The sequence below is a fragment of the Hemitrygon akajei genome, chromosome 25 (genome assembly GCF_048418815.1).
Source record: "Hemitrygon akajei chromosome 25, sHemAka1.3, whole genome shotgun sequence".
NCBI lineage: Eukaryota > Metazoa > Chordata > Chondrichthyes > Myliobatiformes > Dasyatidae > Hemitrygon > Hemitrygon akajei.
The window spans coordinates 14585537-14608632 of record NC_133148.1 but is presented as its reverse complement, the minus strand read 5'-3'; the positions used below and the strand labels follow the sequence as shown (position 1 = coordinate 14608632).

At 41.7% G+C, this 23096-nt stretch overlaps 1 gene segment (V, D, J or C); it reads right to left on the bottom strand.

Annotated features, from left to right (window-relative positions):
• Positions 1–4357: 4357 nt before the first annotated feature.
• On the bottom strand, positions 4358–22176 carry LOC140716188 (Ig heavy chain C region-like). The segment is given in 4 exon segments: positions 4358–5062; positions 5450–5770; positions 13903–14205; positions 22139–22176. Coding segments are annotated over 3 exon segments (969 nt in total).
• Between the last annotated feature and the right edge of the window lie 920 nt (positions 22177–23096).

The following is a 23096-nucleotide window of genomic DNA, read 5'->3' as shown; positions in this document are numbered from 1 at the left end:
CCACAGAGCAAAGGAAAGACAGAATTCAGTACATACACGTGACATCCCTTTCCTTTGGCGGGCTGTGCTTTATGTAGTTGCAACATGTTTTCAACTTGCGTATTTTACTCTTCTAAATGCAAACTTATACTATTCGCTTTTGGCTGCAGCTTTAGTCCATGACATTGCAATAATCTGCATCCACAAATTTCTTTCGTCTCATTCCAGAACATCCTCTGCTTCTAACACATTTATGTTTTAAAAATATATTTATCTTCTCTAAACTGAGCTCCTGATACTATACAATATTTGCCAGAACATGGCCTTGTCATGGTCCGGTCCATGAAATCCACATTTGGGTTCACGGTCCGGTCCATACTCCTTATTCCAGGTTTTCTGGTTTTCCCCAGTTTCTGTTGAGGCAGTTGATTCTCGTTTGGGCTGGCTTCATAAATAGCTTCAGTATTCAGCCTTTGGCTGTTGGATTGTTCCTGTCCAAACCCCCTGTCTGTATCCCTTCCCTTCACCTTCCTCCTGCAGCCTTGCCTTGCCTTGACTCGCCTAGCTTCTCCTTGCCTTGCTTCGCCTGGAGCCTTGCCTTGCCTCGTCTGGAGCCTTGCCTTGCCTCGCCTGGAGCCTTGCCCCGCCTCGCCTTGCCTTGCCTCGGCTGGAGCTTTGCCTTGCCTTGCTTCTCCTGAAGCCTTGCCTTTCTTCTCCTGAAAAAGCCTTGCCTTGCTTCGTCTGGAGCCTTGCCTTGCCTCGTCTGGAGCCTTGCCCCGCCTCGCCTTGCCTTGCCTCGGCTGGAGCTTTGCCTTGCCTTGCTTCTCCTGAAGCCTTGCCTTTCTTCTCCTGAAAAAGCCTTGCCTTGCTTCGCCTGGAGCCTTGCCTTGCCTCGCCTCGCCTTGCCTCTGCTTGGAGCCTTGCCTCGTCTCGCCTCGCCTCTGCCTGGAGCCTGTATCTCTGTCTGGAGCCTTGCCTCGTCTTGCCTGTGTCTGGAGCCTCGCCCTGTGTGGAACTGTCTCTTTGTGTTCACGCCTCCGCTAGGTAGGTCCGGCCGCTTTGCCGCTACCTAGCGTTGGGAACTGCCTCTCCGTGTCCACGTCTTCGCTAGATAGGTCCGGCCGTTTTGCCGCTACCTAACGTTGGGAACTGTCTCGTCGTGTTCAGCGTTCTGTGTAATGAGCCCCGGACCTACGTCCCGTATCCAAGGAGGGGTACCGGCTCGGTGTTCCATGTTCCTGTCTCTCCCTCGACCAAGTCAAGGCTTCGGGGTCTCGTCCAGTCCCAGTCACGTCCAAGGTCCTTGTCCTGTCCAAGCCTTTGCGTTCTCGTCTTGTCATGTGCAGTGGAGCACAGGAGTACCCCAGCACAGGAGTACTTTGCCCAGCCCAGTGCTGACGTTCCCTTGTCCTGTCAAAAGTCCTTGTCCTGTCCAAGCAACGGCTTTGTGTTCTCGTCTTGTCATGTGCCTCGCCCAGCACAGGAGTACCTTGCACAGTCCGGTGCTGGGGTTTCCTTGTCCTGTCCATGAGTCTCACGTCCAGTCCTGTGCCTCTCCTCGTCCTATAGCCACGTCTTGTCCTCACCTGGTTCTGGAGTCCGAGCCCGAGTCAAGACCCAGGTTCTGGGTCCTTGTCTAGTCTCTGGCACGGAGTCCAAGCCCAGGCTCCTAGTTCCCAGTTCCATGTCCTGGTTCCGCTATCCTCGTCAATCCCTAGCCCAGGCCTGGTATCCTTGTCTCGTCTGGAACCTGTGTAATGTCCAGCGTCCTTTATTCCCCACTTTCCTTGCTTCCTTCTCACGCCTAGTCCTGTTCCTGGTAGTTCAGTGTCTATGTCTTGCTTTTGGGTCCACTCCCCACGTTCCCCTTTATGACAGGCCTATTCTTTCATTTATCAATATCCCTTCATACGATTACAATGTTGTCATTTGTGTGGCCATCAGTCACTTGGTCTTCTCTGTTCTGTCAGGTGAGTGGTTATTAACTGTTGTGAGGAGTTCTAAATAGAATACATTGGACCCTATTGAGCAAGACTGTGCAATTCTCAAAATTCAGTTACCATTACACGAGTCAAGATAATACAAAACTGACTTAAGAATACCACTTCAGATGTTCATTTGGAATTCATAATGCCGGACACAGCAACATTGGATTGAATTTGACTGCAGCTGCCGCACCAATTTTTACATAAGTACAGGTTACACCCTCCTTGCAGATCAGTTAATTTTGGACACGTGATTGTCCATTGCAGTCTAAGTCGGCCTTTGCTTAAACTTGAACACTGTTCTCTTGCTGTTCACTTTGTCTGGCGCGGTAACCATATCAAGCAGGCCCTGAGCAAAATCATGCAGCCAAAGCCCGAAACCAAGTTTGGCAGACGGAAAGCCCAGGGCCGAGAGGAACAGTTGGATGGATGATAGATCTCATTGAAGTGTATTTACTTAGGATATCACAGTACCATTCACAGAAAAGTCACGGGGAATATTTAACAACATATTTAAAACACATCATCTAAACATCTGGATTTATGTAGCATATTAATATAAATAGACGAGGAAATGTGCAGTCACTGAACTGGCTACAATGTTTGGGCCCTTCATATGACTGCCAATTATTGTGCCGAGGAGTCCAAAAAGGGATCCAGCTTGAGATATCGGGTAGGGCATGACGAGATTGAGAGGGCAAGGACGAGGCTGTGTAAGCTCTCAATTTCAAGATAATTATCTTCACAGAGAGACTTTGGCAGATCTATAACTCGTGTATGTCAAGATGCATAGGGAAGGTAAGTCAAATAGCCCGTCTAGAACACGATGGCATAGTCTCTGTTATATAAAATGTGAAAGACTAAAGAGCTTTTGGGAGGGCATTGCCATGTTCATGGGTGCTCAGAACTAGTAGAAACATAAGCTTTATAGTGGCAATTCAGTAGAGGCAGACTGAGAAACAGGTGTTAAATAAGATCATATAATAGCGAACATGAAATCTGCTTTAGCCATTCACTAGGAGCCGGGATGGTGGCAGGCGAACGACTTTTAGGATTCGCTGATGTCGATTGTTTCGGCCTTCTCAATTCTATTGAGCACTGGATGCCGTATAATCAGTGTTAGAGGCCAAATGAAACATGGAGGTCAATAGTATTTACCTAGCATCTGGTATGTTTCTGCTTGAAATCAGCAACCAAGCATCGTGTACTGTATTCACCAAGAGATGAGAAGGAAATGTGATTTATAAATTTGCCAACGAAACTGCTGTCAGCAGAATCTCAGAGTGTGACAAAGAGGCGTACATCAGTGAGATTAATCAGCTGGTTGAGTGGTGCCGCAGCAACAACCGTGTTCTCAACAACAATAAGAGAAATGAACTTATTGTCGACAGCAGAAAGCAGAAGTCGAAGGAACACACGCCAGTCCTAATCGAGGAGTCGGCAGTGGAAAAGGTGAGCTATTTCAAGTTACAGGAGGTATTCTCTGAAGATCTATCCAGATCCCAATATATGGAAGTAAATAGGGAAATAAGCACGCCACTGGTATATTTTATTAAGAGCTGGAGAAGATTTGGTATATCACCAAAGACCCTGCCAAATTTTTGCACGTCTAACATTCAAAACGTCAGCATTCTAACTGGCTAAATCGCCAGCTGGTATTTAGGCACCATTGCATGGGAACCGTAAATACTGCAGAGGGTTGTGTGCAGCTATCCATAGGCACGAGGCGCCCCAACATTGAGAACATGTCAAAAGGCGGTGCCTCAAGGGGTTGGCAACAATCATTAAGGGCTCCCACCATCCAGGATGTACCATCTTCTCATTACTGCCATCAGAAGTACAGGGGTATGAAGGCACACACTCAACTTTCTAGGAACAGCTTCTGTTCCTTCTTCATCAGATTCTGAACAATCCATGAACCCACTGAAACTACATCACTAATTTCCCCCTTTTATCACCACTTATTTATTTTTAAGCATCTCTTTCATATTGTATTTTAGCATGTTTTATGTATTGCATTGTACTGCTGCTGCAAAACAATAAAATTCGCGACAATGTCAAAGAAAATTATTCTGATCCTGATATTATTCCGTGCTGTTGTCTATTGTCTATGGACCTTTTGCTTTTAAAGTTCAGATGACAGGTACACATGCACGAATGAGCCTATCCGTCAAATCAGATCTCGAATCGAATCTCCACGAGCCGCTAGGATCTGAATAACCTTAGTAATTTGCCCTATATCGTTGCCTCTCTCGTCTCCCTGCCATATTTGTGACACGTGAAAAGGAAAGAATAGAACAATACTATATATATATTAATGAAGCTAATATAAAGAAACTGAAAAATGTTTTACTCTTAAGAGCAAAAATAAGAACACACATGTGGAAACCAAGAAGTTTTCATTCTGAATTTATTTCAATATAATGTGGCGTACAGAATAAATCGCTATCTGGTATCTATTCCGCGACTTACTAGCATCTCTGAAGTACTACATTTTCAGAATCAACGTAAAGTTTAAAAAAATTCTAATGCTATCGAGAGCTCATCAGAATGTTAATGAATAAATGAAATTAATGGAATATTTCATTTGCGGTAGGATAATCTGAAGAGTGAATGCTATGCGTGGTCTTCAGTAAATCATCAAAACGGAAACTCAAACAGCTACGCAGTAAGCAAGAAACACTTCCAAGCTACTAGTCATCAAATCAAGGATGATTAGACGCACGATTTAAAGCTGTCAGTTAGAACAACTGACATGTTAACTAAAGTAGGTTTACCCTGGGATTTATTAATACTTCTGACTATATTTGTTTGTAGCGACGGATGTCCAACCAAACAGCTATAGGTGGTTCCCTTCTCCCAGTCTTCTGCGCTGATCCTCAGTTTGCTGGTAACCGAGTTAGAGCCGTTTTCCTTATCGCTGTTAAACTGGATGGAGTATCCCGAATGCAAAAGGTTGTCATTAGCCATCCAGCCGACGTATATATCTTCCGGATAAAAACCGGTCACGAGACAAATTAGGGTAGCTGCTTCCTCGGCTTGAATCTCCTCAGCTGATGGGTACAAGAGGTAGGCTTTAGGGCGGTGCATTTCAGTAACTGGAAGAGAAAAATATATCTTAAATTAGTTTCATCTTTGACTTGCAGATTTGTATCTTCACCAGACTCCGGATGTTCAAATATCAATAAACTCAGAAATTAGATCAGCTTTTCAACACAAGACATATCAGCTCCAGGTATAAATAAGGTGTTGCATTTGCTCTTTGTTATTAAGATACCATGTATAGTTTTGCAGTTTTGTGTATTTACTTCTTTTCTACGTTACCATGGGTGTCCTGATCATTTTTTTTTCTTCTGGATTGCTGTTACGCAACGGAATGGAGGAGATTATGTTTTCAATTCTATTGATTAGGTCAAAAAATGTCACAGCCAAAAAGTTTGTTTGATATACCATGCGTACTCAAGACGGCAGTTAATTGCGCTTACCCTTGTTTTTTTTGGTGGCGATTGTCAGTGGTGTTGGCAGATCACGTTCTTCTACGAAGCAGAGGTATTCGGTTCCACTGTTCCACTCCTCCACACTGATCTTCAGTTTGCTGATGATGACGGATTTACTTCCCCTCCTCTCCGGACCGCGCGTCTCTACTCCGTTCATTCTCTGACTCCCATTTACTTGCCAGGAGACTGTGACATTCTGTAAATCTGTGTAAACCACTTCGCACACAATTGTTGCCTTCCGAAGCATCCAAATCTCTTCAAAGGAAGGCCTTTTTATGATGGCATTAATGTCAGCCATAAAGCATTCTTCTGGCAAAAAAGTGGGAATGGTTATATTCATTCTGTGATGTTCAAGATGTGGATTATAACAACTATAACCAGGCCGGAGTAGCTCATAATCCCACTGACGACGCATTTCTCTGTGACATTTTATTCTGCTTCCCTAATACAGCTATACTTGCCTTATCAACCCGACTCCTCTATCTTCCTTGTCTGATATCCTCATTGATTCTCCTGATGATAGATACCACAGCGCAAATAGTACACTGACATGACTTTAACAGTAAGTATTTTTTTCCCATTCAGGGATGCAAACGTTCCCCCTTAGATCTTCAAAATACTGAGGGAAAACGTGGCCTCCTTCAAAGGTATTCACACAAAATGAGCAAAAGGTTTGTCTGCCAGTCCCCAGTGTGATTCTAAAAGAAGTTGATCGAAAAGAACTATTACGCGGAAAGTTATACAAAGTTAAAACTGCAGTACTCTTCTCCATTATGGACGGAGTAGTACGCTCTTCGAAATAAGAAAACAAAATATAACATGCCAATGAATTCTAATAAAGAACACTGTTGTGTGATTAGCATTCAATACATCACTACTTTACGAACCGAGGACTGACTGCCAGCTCTTCAATATTTTCGGTCATATTTTGTGGAAGTTACTCCACTAGAAATAGGAAAATTTGCCAGTAACGTGAAACCGAAGCGGCCACGTTAACTCTGTAGGTCACCACGTGCCATAAAATGTAATGGAACCACGTATTCGAAGGAAGCGCTTGCCACTTAATTGATCTTGAAAATTATAAAAGTCTACTGCGATGTATGAGCCGACACCTACATTATTTACCACCCAACGCATTCCCGAAAAAATCTAAACTGTGGTATTAAAATACAGTAACATTAGGAGGATCAATTCAGTTTCAGATGTGTATGAGCCTTTAGTAATTTTGCTTTATTACTTTTGTTTCGATTCTCGATGCAGCTAGTAAGTTCATTGTTTACCTGTCTTGTATAGAAAATGTGAGCTATTTTCCTGAATTGCTTCAACGCTTCTGGTGAAGCATAATTTTCACAGCTGTTGGGTAGGGAGTTACAGGATATAAACCCATCGAAATTGAAGGGAAGGTGCCATACTCTATTTCCAAGTGACAACCACGTATTTGAAGCCTCAGTCCATCATGGTATTTTGTGTTTGGGTGATACTGTCAGAGTAGCACGGGTGAATAAAAACAGTCTATTTTGTGCATGTTAAACAGTACAGCAACCATGTACCAGAAGCGAACCCTGTAAGGGTTTACGGCCCTACAAGCTGTGGCGAACAGGATATCACAGTGATCGATACTGGGGCCTCAGATGCTCTGAATCTATTTCAATGATATTACTGGGGGATATACCAACGATATAGGTAAAAAATGGGATGATGTCCTACAAGGTGAATTTAGGGAGTTTGGAGATAAATTAAAAAGTAGGACCACAAAGGTAATAATCTCTGGATTACTACCAGTGCCACGTGCTAGTTAGAGTAGAAATAGGAGGATATTTCAGATGAATACATGGCTTGAACAATGGTGCAAAGGGGAGAGATTCAAATTTCTGGGGCATTGGAACCAGTTCTTGGGAGGTGGGACCGGTATAAACAGGACAGTCTGCACCTGGGCTGGACTGAAACCAATGTCCTAGGGGGAGCGTTTGCTACTGCTGTTCAGGAGGCTTTAAACTAATGTGGGGGATGGATACAAGTGCAGAGAGACAGAGGGGTGTAAAATGAGGGTAGAAGCAAAAAGTAGTAAGTTCAAAAGTAAAACTGGCAGGCAGGCAAATCCAGGGCAAAAAGCAAAAATAGCCACTTTTCAACATAATTGTATAAGGGCTAAGAGTGTTGTAAAAAGAAGCCTGAAGGCTTTGAGTGTCAATGCGAGGAGCATTCGTAACAAGGTGGATGAATTGAATGTAAAGATAGTTATTAATGAATATGATACGGTTGGGATCATAGAGACATGGCTCCAGGGTGACCAAGGATGGGAGATCAACATCCAGGGATATTCAATATTCAGGAGGGAGAGACAGGAAAGAAAAGGAGGTGGGGTAGCATTGCTGGTTAGAGAGGAGATTAACGCAATAGAAAGGAAGGACATTAGCCTGGAGGATGTGGAATCGATATAGGTACAGCTGCCTAACACTAAGGGGCAGAAAACACTGGCGGGAGTTGTGTACAGGCCACCAAACAGTAGTAGTGAGGTTGGGGATGGCATTAAACAGGAAATTAGAAATGCGTGCAATAAAGGAACGGTCGTTATAATGGGTGACTTCAATCTACATATAGATTGGGTGAACCAAATTGGTAAGGGTGTTGAGGAAGATGATTTCTTGGAAAGTATGCGTGATGGTTTTCTGAACCAACAGGTCGAGGAACCAACTAGAGAGCAGGCCATTCTAGGTTGGGTATTCAGCAATGAGGAAGGGTTAATTAGCAATCTTGTCGTGTGAGGCCCCTTGGGTAAGAGTGACCATAATACGGTGGAATTCTTCATTAAGATGGAGAGTGACATAGTTAATTCAGAAACAAAGGTTCTGAACTTAAAGAAGGTTAACTTTGAAGGTGTGAGATGTGAATTAGCTAAGATAGACTGGCAAATGATACTTAAAGGGTTGACGGTGGATATTCAATGGCAAGCATTTAAAGATCGCATGGATGAACTACAACAATTGTTCATCCCAGTTTGGCAAAAGAATAAACCAGGGAAGGTAGTGCACCCGTGGCTGACAAGGGAAATTAGGGATAGTATCAAGTCCAAAGAAGAAACATATAAATTAGCCAAAAAAAGCGGCACAGCTGAGGACTGGGAGAAATTCAGAGACCAGCAGAGGAGGACAAACGGCTTAATTAGGGAAGGGGAAAAAGATTATGAGAGAAAGCTGACAGGGAACATAAAAACTGACTGTAAAAGCTTTTATAGATAGAAAGATTGGTCAAGACAAATGTAGGTACTTTACAGTCAGAAACAGATGAATTGATCATAGGGAACAAAGACATGGCAGACCAATTGAATAACTACTTTGGTTCTGTCTTCACTAAAGAAGACATAAATAATCTTCTGGAAATGGTAAGGGACCGAGGGTCTAGTGAGATGGAGGAACTGAGGGAAATACATGTTAGTAGGGAAGTGGTGTTAAGTAAATTGAAGGGATTAAAGGCAGATAAATCCCCAGGGCCAGATGGTCTGCATCCCAGAGTGCATATGGAAGTAGCCCTAGAAATAGTGGATGCATTAGTGATAATTTTTCAAAATTCCTTAGATTCTGGATTAGTTCCTGAGGATTGGAGGGTGGCAAATGTAACCCCAATTTTTTAAAAAAGTAGGGAGACAGAAACCGGGGAATTATAGACCGGTTAGTCTGACATCGGTGGTGGGGAAAATGCTAGAGTCGGTTATCAAAGATGTGATAACAGTACATTTGGAAAGAGGTGAAATTATCGGACAAAGTCAGCATGGATTTGTGAAAGGAAAATCATGTCTGACGAATCTTATAGAATTTTTTGAAGATGTAACTAGTAGAGTGGATAGGGGAGAGCCAGTGGAAGTGGTATATTTAGATTTTCAAAAGGCTTTTGACAAGGTCCCACACAAGAGATTAGTGTGCAAACTTAAAGCACACGGTATTGGGGGTATGTTATTGATGTGGATAGAGAGTTGGTTGGCAGACAGGAAGCAAAGAGTGGGAGTAAACGGGACCTTTTCAGAATGGCAGGCAGTGACTAGCGGGGTACCGCAAGGCTCAGTGCTGGGACCCCAGTTGTTTACAATATATATTAATGATTTAGACGAGGGAATTAAATGCAGCATCTCCAAGTTTGCGGATGACACGAAGCTGGGCGGCGGTGTTAGCTGTGAGGAGGATGCTAAGAGGATGCAGGGTGACTTGGATAGGTTAGGTGAGTGGGTAAATTCATGGCAGATGCAATTTAATGTGGATAAATGTGAGGTTATCCACTTTGGTTGCAAGAACAGGAAAACAGATTATTATCTGAACGGTGGCCGATTAGGAAAAGGGGAGGTGCAACGAGACCTGGGTGTCTTTGTACACCAGTCATTGAAAGTGGGCATGCAGGTACAGCAGGCGGTGAAAAAGGCAAATGGTATGTTGGCATTCATAGGAAGAAGATTTGAGTACGGGAGCAGCGAGGTTCTACTGCAGTTGTACAAGGCCTTGGTGAGACCGCACCTAGAATATTGTGTGCAGTTTTGGTCCCCTAATCTGAGGAAAGACATTCTTGCCATAGATGGAGGACAGAGAAGGTTCAGCAGATTGATTCCTGGGATGGCAGGACTTTCATATGAAGAAAGACTGGATCGACTAGGCTTATACTCACTGGAATTTAGAAGATTGAGGGGGGATCTTATTGAAACGTATAAAATTCTAAAGGGATTGGACAGGCTAGATGCAGGAAGATTGTTTCCGATGTTGGGGAAGTCCAGAACGAGAGGTCACAGTTTAAGGTTAAAGTGGAAGCCTTTTAGGACCAGGATGAAGAAAAACTTCTTCACACAGAGAGTGGTGAATCTGTGGAATTCTCTGCCACAGGAAATGGTTGAGGCCGGTTCATTGGCTATACTTAAGAGGAAGTTAGATATGGACCTTGTGGCTAAAGGGATCAGGGGGTATGGAGAGAAAGCAGGTACAGGGTTCTGAGTTGGAAGATCAGCCATGATCATACTGAATGGCAGTGCAGGCTCGAAGGGCCGAATAGCCTACTCCTGCACTTATTTTCTATGTTTCTATATACTGTAATATGTCTGTTTACTGGGAATAGAAGTTATGTGGAATCGTGGCCTGTGAGAAAGATTCTGGGAGAATTTGGTGGGATGTACGCAAGGTAAGTAAATTGGTAAGTACTCAGCAGATTGAATGTTACGTGGAAAACGTGAGGATATCGACTGAGGAGAAATAAATATGACGATAGTATATTTTATGAATGGTCGAAAACTGGAAAATGTTGGTGTCCGGGGTGGTCTGAATGTTCTTGTGCGTGAACCATTGAATATGCGATGCAGATTGTTACAATTTATTTTCGTTATTGTTTAGAACTTATGCCGCAGAAATCTCACTTTGCAATCGGTGTCAACTTTAGGATCTGATATCGATCTTCCCGCAAGACATGGACTGCTTCATTTGATGAGGATTGTGACTGGATTTGTTCAATATGCTGACATAAACGACCATCTGTGCTTATCATGAAAAAGAGTTCACTCATGAAGCTCCTGAAGGGTACTAAACTGCCCTAACCGTCTAATACGATGACGTCTTTGTGATTGTATAATTGATTTCCATCATTTTCTTTGGGGCAAATAGTGGTTCCGTCCTTTGCCAACCAACAACACGGAGCCACGGTAGCGCGACGCTATTACCGCTCGGAACGTTTTGGAGTTCGGAGTTTAATGCCTGCGCTGTTCTATAAGGAGTCTCTACGTTGTCCCCGTGGAATGCACGGGTTTTCCCCAGCTGCTCCAGTTTCTTCCCAGAGTCAAAGAAGAACATACCGGGTTGGTTAGTTGGGGTCATTGAGAAGCATAACTCGCATGTATCTGTATCGCAATGGAATACATGGAATTGCAGAGGCACGAGAGAGGAGCTTGTCCAGGTAGATTGGAAGAGAATATTGGCGGGGATAACGGCAGAGCAGAGATGGCTGAAGTTTCTGGGAATAGTTCCACAAGGCGCAGGATAGATATGTGCCACAGAGGAAGAAGTTCTCAACTGGAAGGGGTAGGCAACCGTGGCTGGCAAAGGAAGATCAGGCCTGTGTAAAAGCCAAGGAAAGAGCATATAAGGTAGCCGAAGTGAGTGGGAATTTAGATGATTGGGAAGCGTTTAAATCAAACAAAAGGCGACTAAAAAAAAGCTATAGAAAGGGAAAAAGTGAAATTTGAGGACAGACTAGACTATAATATAAAGCAGGATATTAAAAGTTTTTTTTTCAATTATATAAAGGGTAAAAGGGAGTTGAGTGGTAATATTGGACCATTAGAAAATGAAGCTGGTAAGGTAGTAATGGGGACAAAGAAATGCCAGATGAACGTAATGGGTACTTTGCACCTGTCTTCACTGTGGAAGACACTAGCAATGTGCCAGAGGTCAATGGGCATCAGGGAGCAGGAGTGAGTGCCATTGCTATTACAAACGAAAATAGTGCAAGGCAAACTTAAAGGTCTTAAGGTACATAAGTCACCTAGGTCAAATGGTTTACATCCCAGACTCCTGAGAGAGGTTGCTGAAGAGATAACGGATGCATTGGCCATGATCTTTCAAGAATCACTTGATTGTGGCATGGTCCTGGAGGTCTGGAAAATGGCAAATGTCACTCCACTCGTTAAGGAGGGAGAGTTATAGGCCAGTTAGCCTAATCTCAGTGGTTGGGAAAGCGTTGGAGTCTATTACTAAGGGTGAAGTTTTGAGGTACTTGGAGACTGATGTTAAAAAGGTCAAAGTAAGCATGGTTTCTGTGAAGGGAAATCTTGTCTGACAAATCTTTCAGAATTCTTTGAGGAAGTAACAACCAGGGTGGACAGAGGCGAGGGAGTGAATATCATTTAATTGGATTTTCAGAAGTGGTGTGATAAGATGCCACAACTGAGGCTGCTCAACAAGATAAAACCCCATCTCTTTACCGGAAAGATGCAAGTATGGATTCCAGAATAGTTGACAGTCAGGAGGCAGTGAATGGGAATAAAAGGAGCCTTTTTCTGGTTAGCTGCCGGGGACTACTGCTATTCCTCACGGGTCAGGAATAGGACACCTGTTTTTCACATTGTTTATCAATGGTTCACTTAATGGAATTGATGGCTTCGTGGCAAAATTTGCGGCTTATACGAAGAAAGGTGAAGGAGCAGGTAGTGCTGAAGAAGCAATGCAATTGCAGCAGGGCTTAGAGAAATTGGAAGAATGGACAAAAAGGTGGCAAATGGAAGACAGTGTTGGGTAATTTATGATAATACATTTTGGTAAAAGGAACGATAGTGCGGACTATTATCTAAATGGGGAAAAGTTTCAAATATCAGAGGTGCAGAGGGACTTAGATGTCCTCGTGCTAGACTGCCAGAAGGTTCATTTACAGGTTGAGTTTGTGGTAAAGAAGGTCCAATGCAACGTTGGCATTTATTTCTAGGGCAATAGAATATAACGGCAAGGAGTTTGTGCTGATCATTTATAAGGCACTAGTCAGGCCGCACTTAAAGTATTGTCAACAGTTTAGGGCCCAATATCACAGAAAGGATGTGTTGTCATTGAAGAGAGTCCAGAGGAGATTCCCGCGGATCATTCCAGGAATGACGGGGAAAACTTATGCTGAGCGTATGGCAGCTTTGGGACTATACTCACTGGAATTTAGAAGAATGCGTGTGGATCTCATTGAAACCTCCTTAATGTTGAGAGGACGAGATAGGGTGATGTGGAAAGGATGTTTTCTATGGTGGGGTATGAAGACCGAGATGGCACAGCCTCAACATTGACGGGCGACCCTTTAGAACAGAGGTAACGAGGAATTTTTTCAGCCAGAGAATAGTAGATCTGTGGAATGCTCTGCCACAGACTGCGGTGCTGGCCGCCCGTACATATCGTTAAGGCGGAAGTTGATCGTTTTCTGATCGGCATCAAAGGATATGGCGAGAATTTTATTGGTGACGTAATTGTCGCAACGCCCGTCTTATAACCATTTTATGTAGCCATATAACCATATAACAATTACAGCACGGAAACAGGCCATCTCGGCCCTTCTAGTCTGTGCTGAACGCTTACTCTCACCTAGTCCCACCGATTTGCACTCAGCCCATAACCCTCCATTCTTTTCCTGTCCATATACCTACCCAATTTTTAAAAAAATGACAATATCGAACTTGCCTCTACCACTTATACTGGAAGCTTGTTCCACACAGCTACAACTCTCTGAGTAAAGATGTTCCCCTTCGTGTTACCTCTAAACTTTTGCCCCCTCAACTACCCTGAGTCTTCCCTGAATTATGTATTAACTTACAGCTTTACCAGAGGGCAGCTCGCTCACAGTCATGTCGTTTTTCCTCTGCAATCTGCTGCCTGACATCCAGCAGTTTCTGTTCCTCTTTCTGCATCTACACTACTTTGCAGTTCGATTGTTCTTATTGCACCCACCTTTTGTGTTTCGTGTCCGTTTTGATAACGGAGTATCTAATTGATTGTCCTGCACTGAGCAGGAGTATTCTACCCCGCTGTCCCACTCCGCAACGCTGCTGGTCAAACGGCTGACTGTCAGGTATTGGCTTCCGAACTTTGTTGCTTGTCCTGTTTGAACACCATCAGCCCTTTCCTTTCCATCCACTCTCCAAGATATGGAAACCTCAGCTGGAGTTATGGCGATCACTTCACACACCAGTGTGGCAGTTTTGTTTGTGCACATTTCTTCAACGGTAGGATCTCTGAGAAACAATGCGAAACCTAGAACACAAAATTGAAAGGATGATTTATTGATAACGAGCCTGAAACTTAGCAATAATTTCAATTTAATAATAAAGAAGGGTGATGGGACGGATGCATTCAGTCTTTCCCTGAAAGGACGACAGTGACAAAATACCGGAGTGGGGAAGGGGTCAGTGGCTTGTGGCAGAATAGTCAGAGGTATGGAGCTAGTCGAGGGAGGACAGAACACAGAAAGCTAGATCGTGGAAGCGAATATTATGGAAAAAGGTGGCAAAATACCAGCGTCTAAGGTCATTCCATGTATTTATTCAAGAATGAAAGACCAGTTTAGCACAAAGTTTAACGGTTGGAGTTGTCGGGTGGTTACCTCGACTACTTTCTTCCTTTCATTTATTTCTTTCCTTTTTTGTAATTTATTTTTAATTGAAGTTCATCATGAGACAAACATTTCCATAAGATGTTTTTCAGCATTGTACATATATATCATATAATCATATATATCACAGATCTCCACAGAGTATTTATCTGAGGCATACACTTATAGAAAAGAGTGGAAAGAAAAAACAAGCAAAAGGAAAGAACTTTGTACAAGTAGGAAGGGATCTTTTTTTTACAACATATTCATTAATTTGTGAGAATAAAATCAGGCCTATGAGGCATTATGTAGTTAAGCCATTTTTCCCATTATGAATCAAATTGTTCCAGCTTATGATTAACAGATGCTGTTATCTTCTCCATTTTGTAAATGTTCATTGTAATTTCCATCCATTTATTTAAAGTTGGGCTCTCCTGTGATAACCATTTCCCAGTAAGAGTCTTTTTACCAGCCACCAACAATATATTCATTAAATATGTATCTCTTTTCAACCATTCTTGAGGTATATATCCAAAATATATGGTCTTACTCTCTAAGGGTATTTCACATTTAAGGATATCTTGCAGGGCATTGTGTACCCCCTCCAATAGTTTTTTGATAACAGGGCAGTCCCAAAAATTATGATAATGATTTGCAGTTTGATTCCCACAATTTCTCCAGCAAACAGGGAGGTTACTATCATAATGGGATTTCTGAGAGGGTGTAATAAAATATCTTATCAAAATTTTCCATCCAAACTCCCTCCATTTCTGTGAACTGGAACACTTCCATTAATACCTCCATATTATTCTCCATTCTTCCACAGATATAATTATCCCTCCTTCCTTCTCCCATTTTGTTTTAATGTATGAAGTCAAATGTGTTTTAAGATCTGACAACCCCTTATACCTGCTTGAAATGATTCTACTACCATTATCTGAATTATATGCTTTTCTAAATAGCTCTACCAATCATGGACATGCCTTGGTTACATTTTAAGCGTCTTATTACCATATTGTCGCATCTGTAAATACCAATAAAAATCTTGTTTTTCTAATAAGTGTTTCTCTTTAAGCATTTCAAAGCAGAACAGTGTTCCTTCTTTCATTATGTTGCAAAGAACTGTTATTCCTTTAGCTGTCCAGTCCATAAATCTAGCATCCAATTTATTTGGTGTAAAATCTGAGTCATATGCACACCATTTAAGAATTGCAATATCTCCCTCTAGATTATATTCTTTTATAGTAGTTTTCCATATTTTAAGAGTCAATTTCACCCATGGGTTATCAATAGTGATAATGTACCTTTGCAGGTTGTTATCAATCACAATTGCTTGTATGAGGATGGGAAGTACCCGCTCCTCAATGTTTTTCCATTGAGCGTCACATGATGGGTTGCACCAACATATCACAGCTCTCAATTGTGCTGCAAAAAATTAATCTCTAAGGGAAGGAAGACCCCATCCCTACTTTTTCTTTGCTAATTGCAAAGTTTTGAGACGAACTCTAGGCCTATTACCCTGCCAAATATAGCTTGATAACATCTTGTTCCATTATTGAATTGATTTTGATTAATCTCTATTGGTAGGGTCTGAAAGAAATATAACAGTCTGGACAGTATATTCATTTTAATAGACTCAATCCTTGAACTGAGACTGAAAAAACGGAATCAGGTTCCATCTTGCCATATCTTCCTTAATTTTTTTTACATAAACGCTGAAAATTACTTCTGATAATTTTGCCAAATCTTTTGGCATAATGATGCCCAAATATTTGAAAGACTCTGTGTGCCATGCCCAGGGGTACCTACTTTCAATTTCTCTTGGTGGGGTATAGTAATATGACAGTAATTGGGTTTTATCTATGTTGATCTTGTATCCTGATAATTGACCATATTTTTCAAAGGATTGCATCAATTTATGTAAAGAGTATGTTGGCTGCCCTGGATAGATCAAAATGTCATCCGCATAACAAGCCAATTTATGCTCTGTCCCTTTAATAGTAATTCCCCTGATATCTTCATTTTGTCTGATGTATTGAGCTAATGGTTCCAGATATAACGCGAAGAGTAGCAGTGATCATGCACAACCCTGTCTCGTGCCCCTTTCTAGGGTAAGACTATTTGATAAATATCCATTGATTTTAATCCTAGCAGTAGGATTGTCATATTGTGTCTGTATAGTTTTAATAATTGTGTCTTGGAAACCAAATCTATGTAAAACTCCGTAAAATAAATTCCAATTAACCGAATCAAATGCTTTTTCAGCGTCCACGCTTATCACTATTGCTTCGATTTTATTTTTTGTATATGATCCATAATATGAAGTGTCCTTCGTATATTGTCTTGAGTCTGGCGTTGTCGTATAAAACCTGTCTGATCGCTACGTATCAATATGGGTAGAAACCTCTCTAATCATTTGGCCATGATGGAGGTAAATAAACTATAATCTACATTAAGGACATTGGTCTAAATGACCCGCATTCCATTTTTAAATTTTTTAATACTTTATTGTCACTAAACAATTGATACTAGAGCAATTATAACAGATAATTTAATTATCAGAATTGGAACCCTGGGAGATCTCCAGCCTTCTGGATAAACATATTTGCATCAGGTTCACCGAACAGCAGCTCCTCAAACAACGTGTTATGGAACTGGAGCCGCAGCTCGTTGACCTTCAGCTCATATGGGAAAATGAGGAGGTGAGAAATAGCATCTACAGGGAGTGGTCACGCCTAAGCATGGTGACTGTCAGGAGGACAGAAAATGGGCAGCCGATGCAGAATACCTTTGTGGCCGTTCCCCTCAATAATAAGTATACCACTTTGGATTCCGTGTGTGTGTGTGTGTGTGTGTGTGTGTGTGTGTGCGTGCGTGCGTGCGTGCGTGCGTGCGTGCGTGCGGGCGTGCGTGCGGGCGTGTGTGTGTGTTTGTGTGTGGTTCACTACGATGACCTACCAGCAGGGGGAAACCGCAGCATTAGGGTTTCTGGCACTGCATCTGCTGCTATGTTTCAAAAGGAAAGGGGGCAGAAGAGGACTGAACTAGTAGTAGGAACAGTTGACGCCAGGATCTGTGGACACTATAGAGTCACCCGGATAGTATGTTGCTTCCTGAGTGCAAGATTCAGAGACGTCTCAGAATGTATCCAGAGGATTTTAAATGGGGAAGATGAGCAGGCAGATGTCTTGGTACATAGGAACACCAATGGCGTAGGTAGGAAAAGGGAGGAGCCCTGAAGAGAGAATTTAATCTGCTAAGTAAAAAGCTGAAAACCAGGACCTCTAGTGTTGTACTGTACTCTCTGGAGTTCTGCCTGTGTTACGCCACAGTGAAGTTCAAAATAGGATGGTCTAGCAGATGAATGTATGGTTGAGGAACTAGTGCAGGTGCACTGTTGAAGATTTATGGATCATTGGGATCCCTTCTGGATGACCTACACAATAGGAGCGTGTTTGGGGATCAATATACTTGCGCTAATGTTTACAAGAGCTGTTGAAGAGGGTTTCAACTAACTTGGCGAGGTTATGGGAGACGGTGAGATAGTGCTGAGGATGTGGCAGCTGGTATGCAAGCAGAGGCAGTGTGCAGTGGGATTTTCAAGAAGGTCAGATAGATGATTGGGCAAAATTACAGTCAGTGAGTTGCAGTGCAACAGGGGGACAAGTGGAAAAATGGTGACGAATACTGGACAGAAGATCTTATATCTGAATGCATGCAGTTTGCGAAATAAGGTAGATGATTTGTAGCGCAGTTTAAGACTGGCAGTTATGACGATGTAGGCATCACTGAGTCATGGCTAAAATAAGATTATAGTTGGGAGCTCAGCGTCCAAGGATACACATTGTATGGAAAGAACAGGCAGGTAGGCAGAAGGGATAGCGTGATGCTGTTGGGAGAAAATGAAATTCAATCCTGAGAAAGAGGTGATATAGGATCAAAGATGTAGAATCGTTATAGGTAGAGTTAAGGAACAGCAAGCATAATAAAGCATGGATGGGAGATATTGTATTACTAGGGAGAAGGTGCTTGGAAAGCTAATAGGACTGCAGGTGGATAAGTCATCTGGACCAAATGGACTACGGCCTACGGTTCTAAAAGTGGTAGCTGATGAGATTGTGGAATCTTTAGTAGTGATATTTCAAGAATCACTAGATTCTGGCATGATTCTGGAGGGATGTAAAATTGCAAATGTCACTCCACTCTTCAAGAAAGGAGGGAGGTTGAGTAAAGTAAATTATAGGCCAGTTAAGCTTACCTCAGTGGCTGGAAATTACTTGATTCGATTGTTAAGGCTGAGGCTTCGGGATACTTGAAAGCGTAGTTTCCTTAAGGGAAAATCCTCACAAATCATTTAGAACTCTTTGAAGAAGTAGCGTCGGTATTAGAGGAAAGATACTAGCATGGACAGAGCATTGGCTGATTGGCAGGAGGCAAAGAGAGGAAATACTGCAAGTCTGTATTGGTTGGCTGTGGTGACTCTGGTGTTCTACAGTGGTCTGTTGGGCTGCTTCTTTTTACGTTATAGATAGATAGATAGATAGATAGATACTTTATTCATCCCCATGGGGAAATTCAACTTTTTTCCAATGTCCCATACACTTGTTGTAGCAAAACTAATTACATACAATACTTAACTCAGTAAAAAAAATATGATATGCATCTAAATCACCATCGCAAAAAGCATTAATAATAGCTTTAAAAAGTTATTAAGTCCTGGCGGTAGAATTGTAAAGCCTAATGGCATTGGGGAGTATATGCCAATGAATTGCATGACAGAGTTGATGACTTTGTGGCCGTTTGCAGAGGATTCCAGATATGCTGAGAATCGGGGTAGTGTTGAGGAAACAGGGAGTCTGCGGAAGGACTTAGACTGATTGGGACAATGAGCAAAAAAGTAACAGTTGTAATAGAAAGACGAAGTGTATGGTCATGCACATCGGTAGAAGGAATTAAAGCCTAGACTAGAATGAGGAGAAATTTCAAAGAATCTGTGGTGTAAAGGGACTTGGGTGTCCTCGTGCAGGATTCCTCTAAAGGTTAATTGCAAGTTGAATCGGTGATCAGGAAGGCAAATGCAATTTTAGCATTCATTTCGAGAGGACTAGAATATAAAATCAAGGATGTAATGCTTTATAAGGCACTGGTAAGGCCTCATTACCAGTGCCTTATAAAGCATTACATCCTTGATTGTGAGCAGTTTGAGGCCTCTTAGAAAGAATGTGATGACATTGTAGAAAGTTCAAAGGAAATAAACAAAAGTGATTACGATTTTGAACGTCTATCACAGGAGCGTTTATTCATTGGAATTTAGTACAATTAAGAGGGTGGTCACGTTGAAACGTATCATGTGTGGAAAGGCCTAAATAATGTGGACAAGGAAAATATGGTTCCTGTTGTGAGGGAGTCTAGAATCAAAAGGTACAACGTCAGAACCGAGGGACGTCCATTTACAAAGGAGATGAGGATGATTTTTTTTATTAGCCAGAGGTTGGTGAATCTGTGGATTTCGTTGGCATACACGGTGTAGACAGAGGCCAGATCCTCGAGTGTATTTAAATCTCCGGTTGATAGATTCTTGATAAGTCTTTGCGTACAGAAAATGGTGGAGCATACCGATGCGCCGAACTGCCTAATTCTGCTCCAGACTCATGGCCTTATGGGTAATCTTGGGCACTAACTGAGAGCGTTATTTGTAACGTCACTGGATTTACAAGGGAAGGAAAGCGAAAGATAAAATACGTGCATTGAATTTTTGAGATCAAGACAGAAAACCCGGGATGTCACTTGCCGAAGCGAAGGAATCTTGAGATACGACTCGGAGATCAGGAACCATCCATTCATTTCATTGGACTGAATAACAGGTGCTGGTATCGAACAGTTTCCTTTTGATTGTCATTAGCACAGCAAAATAGAAAGGGCATTGATTTAGTTTGGAATTATTCAATAAATTCACCTCCCCAATTGTTTGGTTAAGTGCGTGGAATCGACTGTGCTTGACGACGGAGAAGTTCCTTTCATGAAAATGATCAAAACCCGAGGGGAAAGTCTGCATTAATTGCTAGAGTATTGGGAGAAAATGGGCTGGGCAGATGGAATAATATAACACAGCGCTAGATACTAACAAAGGCGACTCTTTTACTTGCCTATTTAAAAAACAAAACACGTAGAACTGGATTAGGATCCAACAAAAATACAAACAAAAATGTGATTCAGTGGATTTTTAAAACCAGCTAAGCTCGGACAAAGGAGGTCCACAGCATGTTAAAAACTAAGAAATGTGAAGCAAACAAACAGCAATAAGTTGAAGTAAATTGCATCAATTATGGGTAGTATTGCAAATTGCTTCCCTCCGCTTTTCTGGGTCAGACTTTTACCTTCTTTTGTGTTTGTATCGGGGGAGGAATTACTTGTAGGAACTATCGTTCAATTTATTTGATGAAAATTAAAACTTGTTTTGCAGCAACGGTTCCATTGCAACCTATCATCTAGCAAACCGTTTAACTAACGGCAGTTTTATATTTTGTACTGCAACACAGTCTGTTTAATACCAATTTTATAATTGGTATCTTGAGCGATACTGAACGCATGAAATAACACTCATTACGATCTGGAGTGTAATTTTTATTTGAATTGGCAATTGACTTAGAAGCATTCAGCGAGATGGTGGGGACTTAATATTATCCTGTCCTGCTTTCACAAACTAAGTTGATTATGTCATCATTCAACTAGTATCTCTTCTCGCCTTGCGATAGGAACCAACTTTCGCCTACTTCTGCCCTCCCTGAACAGTCTGACAATTGACATTAAAATATAACCAAAGTTATACAAGTCAAATGAGTCTGAGAAAATTTGTTTCATCATGTACTTACAGACTTGCACGGATTTTAAGTGGTTGTTAGAAGACGATATGTCTTTCTAAATAAAATACTTTTTATTCTATCCCAGCAATGTATCAAGTTGTTTTCACTACGAGTTTATGATTCAAATTCCCTGCCAGGCATCAAACTAATAAAATACCGTTTATATTTATAGCGACCCCTTTGTGTACTGAAACCTATTTCATCTTCAAACTTCTTTCGTTCTTGGGTTCACTTTACACACTAAATCTTCATATATTTCAACCGATAAAGAGGTTTTCTCTAATATAGGTATCGCATGGCGATGTAGCTCATGTCTGCGACAGTGGGAAGCTAATCGGCACTCAAATATACAAATATATGAGAAATCGCATTATATCAATGTATCAGGTAACACTTTAAAGTTACTCTCGGGGGAGGCATGCAACAGGTCGAGGGTAATTGATGCGCTTCGATTTGTAAAAGTACTCCAAGTTCAATTTTCTTCTTTTAAGCCAACGAAAGAATTATCTTGGGAGGAAAGGCGCGTATTTAACTTCTTCTGGGATATCTCAGCGGGTTAGCATTTTTCTATTTGCAAAAGTTCCTTATGATAGTGCACTACTCCGTTTGCATAATTTAAGTGAGATTTTTTTTGTAATTTCTTTTTTTATTGAAGATTAAATGAGATTCTAATTGCCCTTCTCATCGGGAAACATATGCGCTTGCCCAAAATGTAATAAAATATGTCACTTACCAGCTGTCACAGTCAGCTTTGTGCCACCTCCGTATACGTGCACAATGATTTAATTCCTATTCATCCCAATACGGAAAGTGATCATTAAAAGTGAATTATAGAGGTAGGTCTTCCAGAATAAGACAGAAACAAAAGGCTTAACAATATATTCTAGTGGTCAACAGGTCCCAATTTCTTTCTGTTTTCATCCGCCCTTCTGTATATCCAGTGCATTAAAAGCGCTTGTGATATTGAAACGGGAAATTTGTTGATTAAGCACCAAGGAATGTAGGTGGAATTCAACCCAAAGAAGAAGTATCTTTTTAAAATTATGTCGAGCAACATCCATGAACGTAAAGGCACAGTTTGTAATCCCATTTACAAATCGACGAACAAAATAAAACTGTCCAGGAGGTTTGTGCTATGGCTTAGACTACTGTGGCTTTCTGTTGACACATCATTTCACGTGAGCACAATAACCTCACTGTTGTAAATAGTGTATAAATCCGTCAAGTAATCCTATACCTCCATGATATGAGGGAACTGGACATGAATGAAAAGGTTTTATTGGCTTCCGTCGATAATAACTCTCAGCCAGGCAGATATCAAGGAAAATATCAATGCTTTGTTATTCATATGATTATAACATTTATACTGCAATGACACAAGTATATAGAGCAAGGCTCCATTATGCGTACCAGTGTCTGGCACAGTCAGAATATTTGGCAGTGAAAAGTTATAGTCGCTGAAGGAATGTCTTGCATTAGTTTTGCGTTAAGAATTGCGGAGGAGATTTATGTATGACGGGGATTGAAGATTCATCACTGTGGCACAGTTTTTGACACAGTCATTGATGCTAGTACTAAAAGGTTCCTTGTACATCAATACTAGATCATGTGGTCAAGGCGCAAATTACGATCTTGCTTAACGCCGTTTTTATTCCGCACAGCTACTTTTATAGCCAATAATCCCTCGAAAA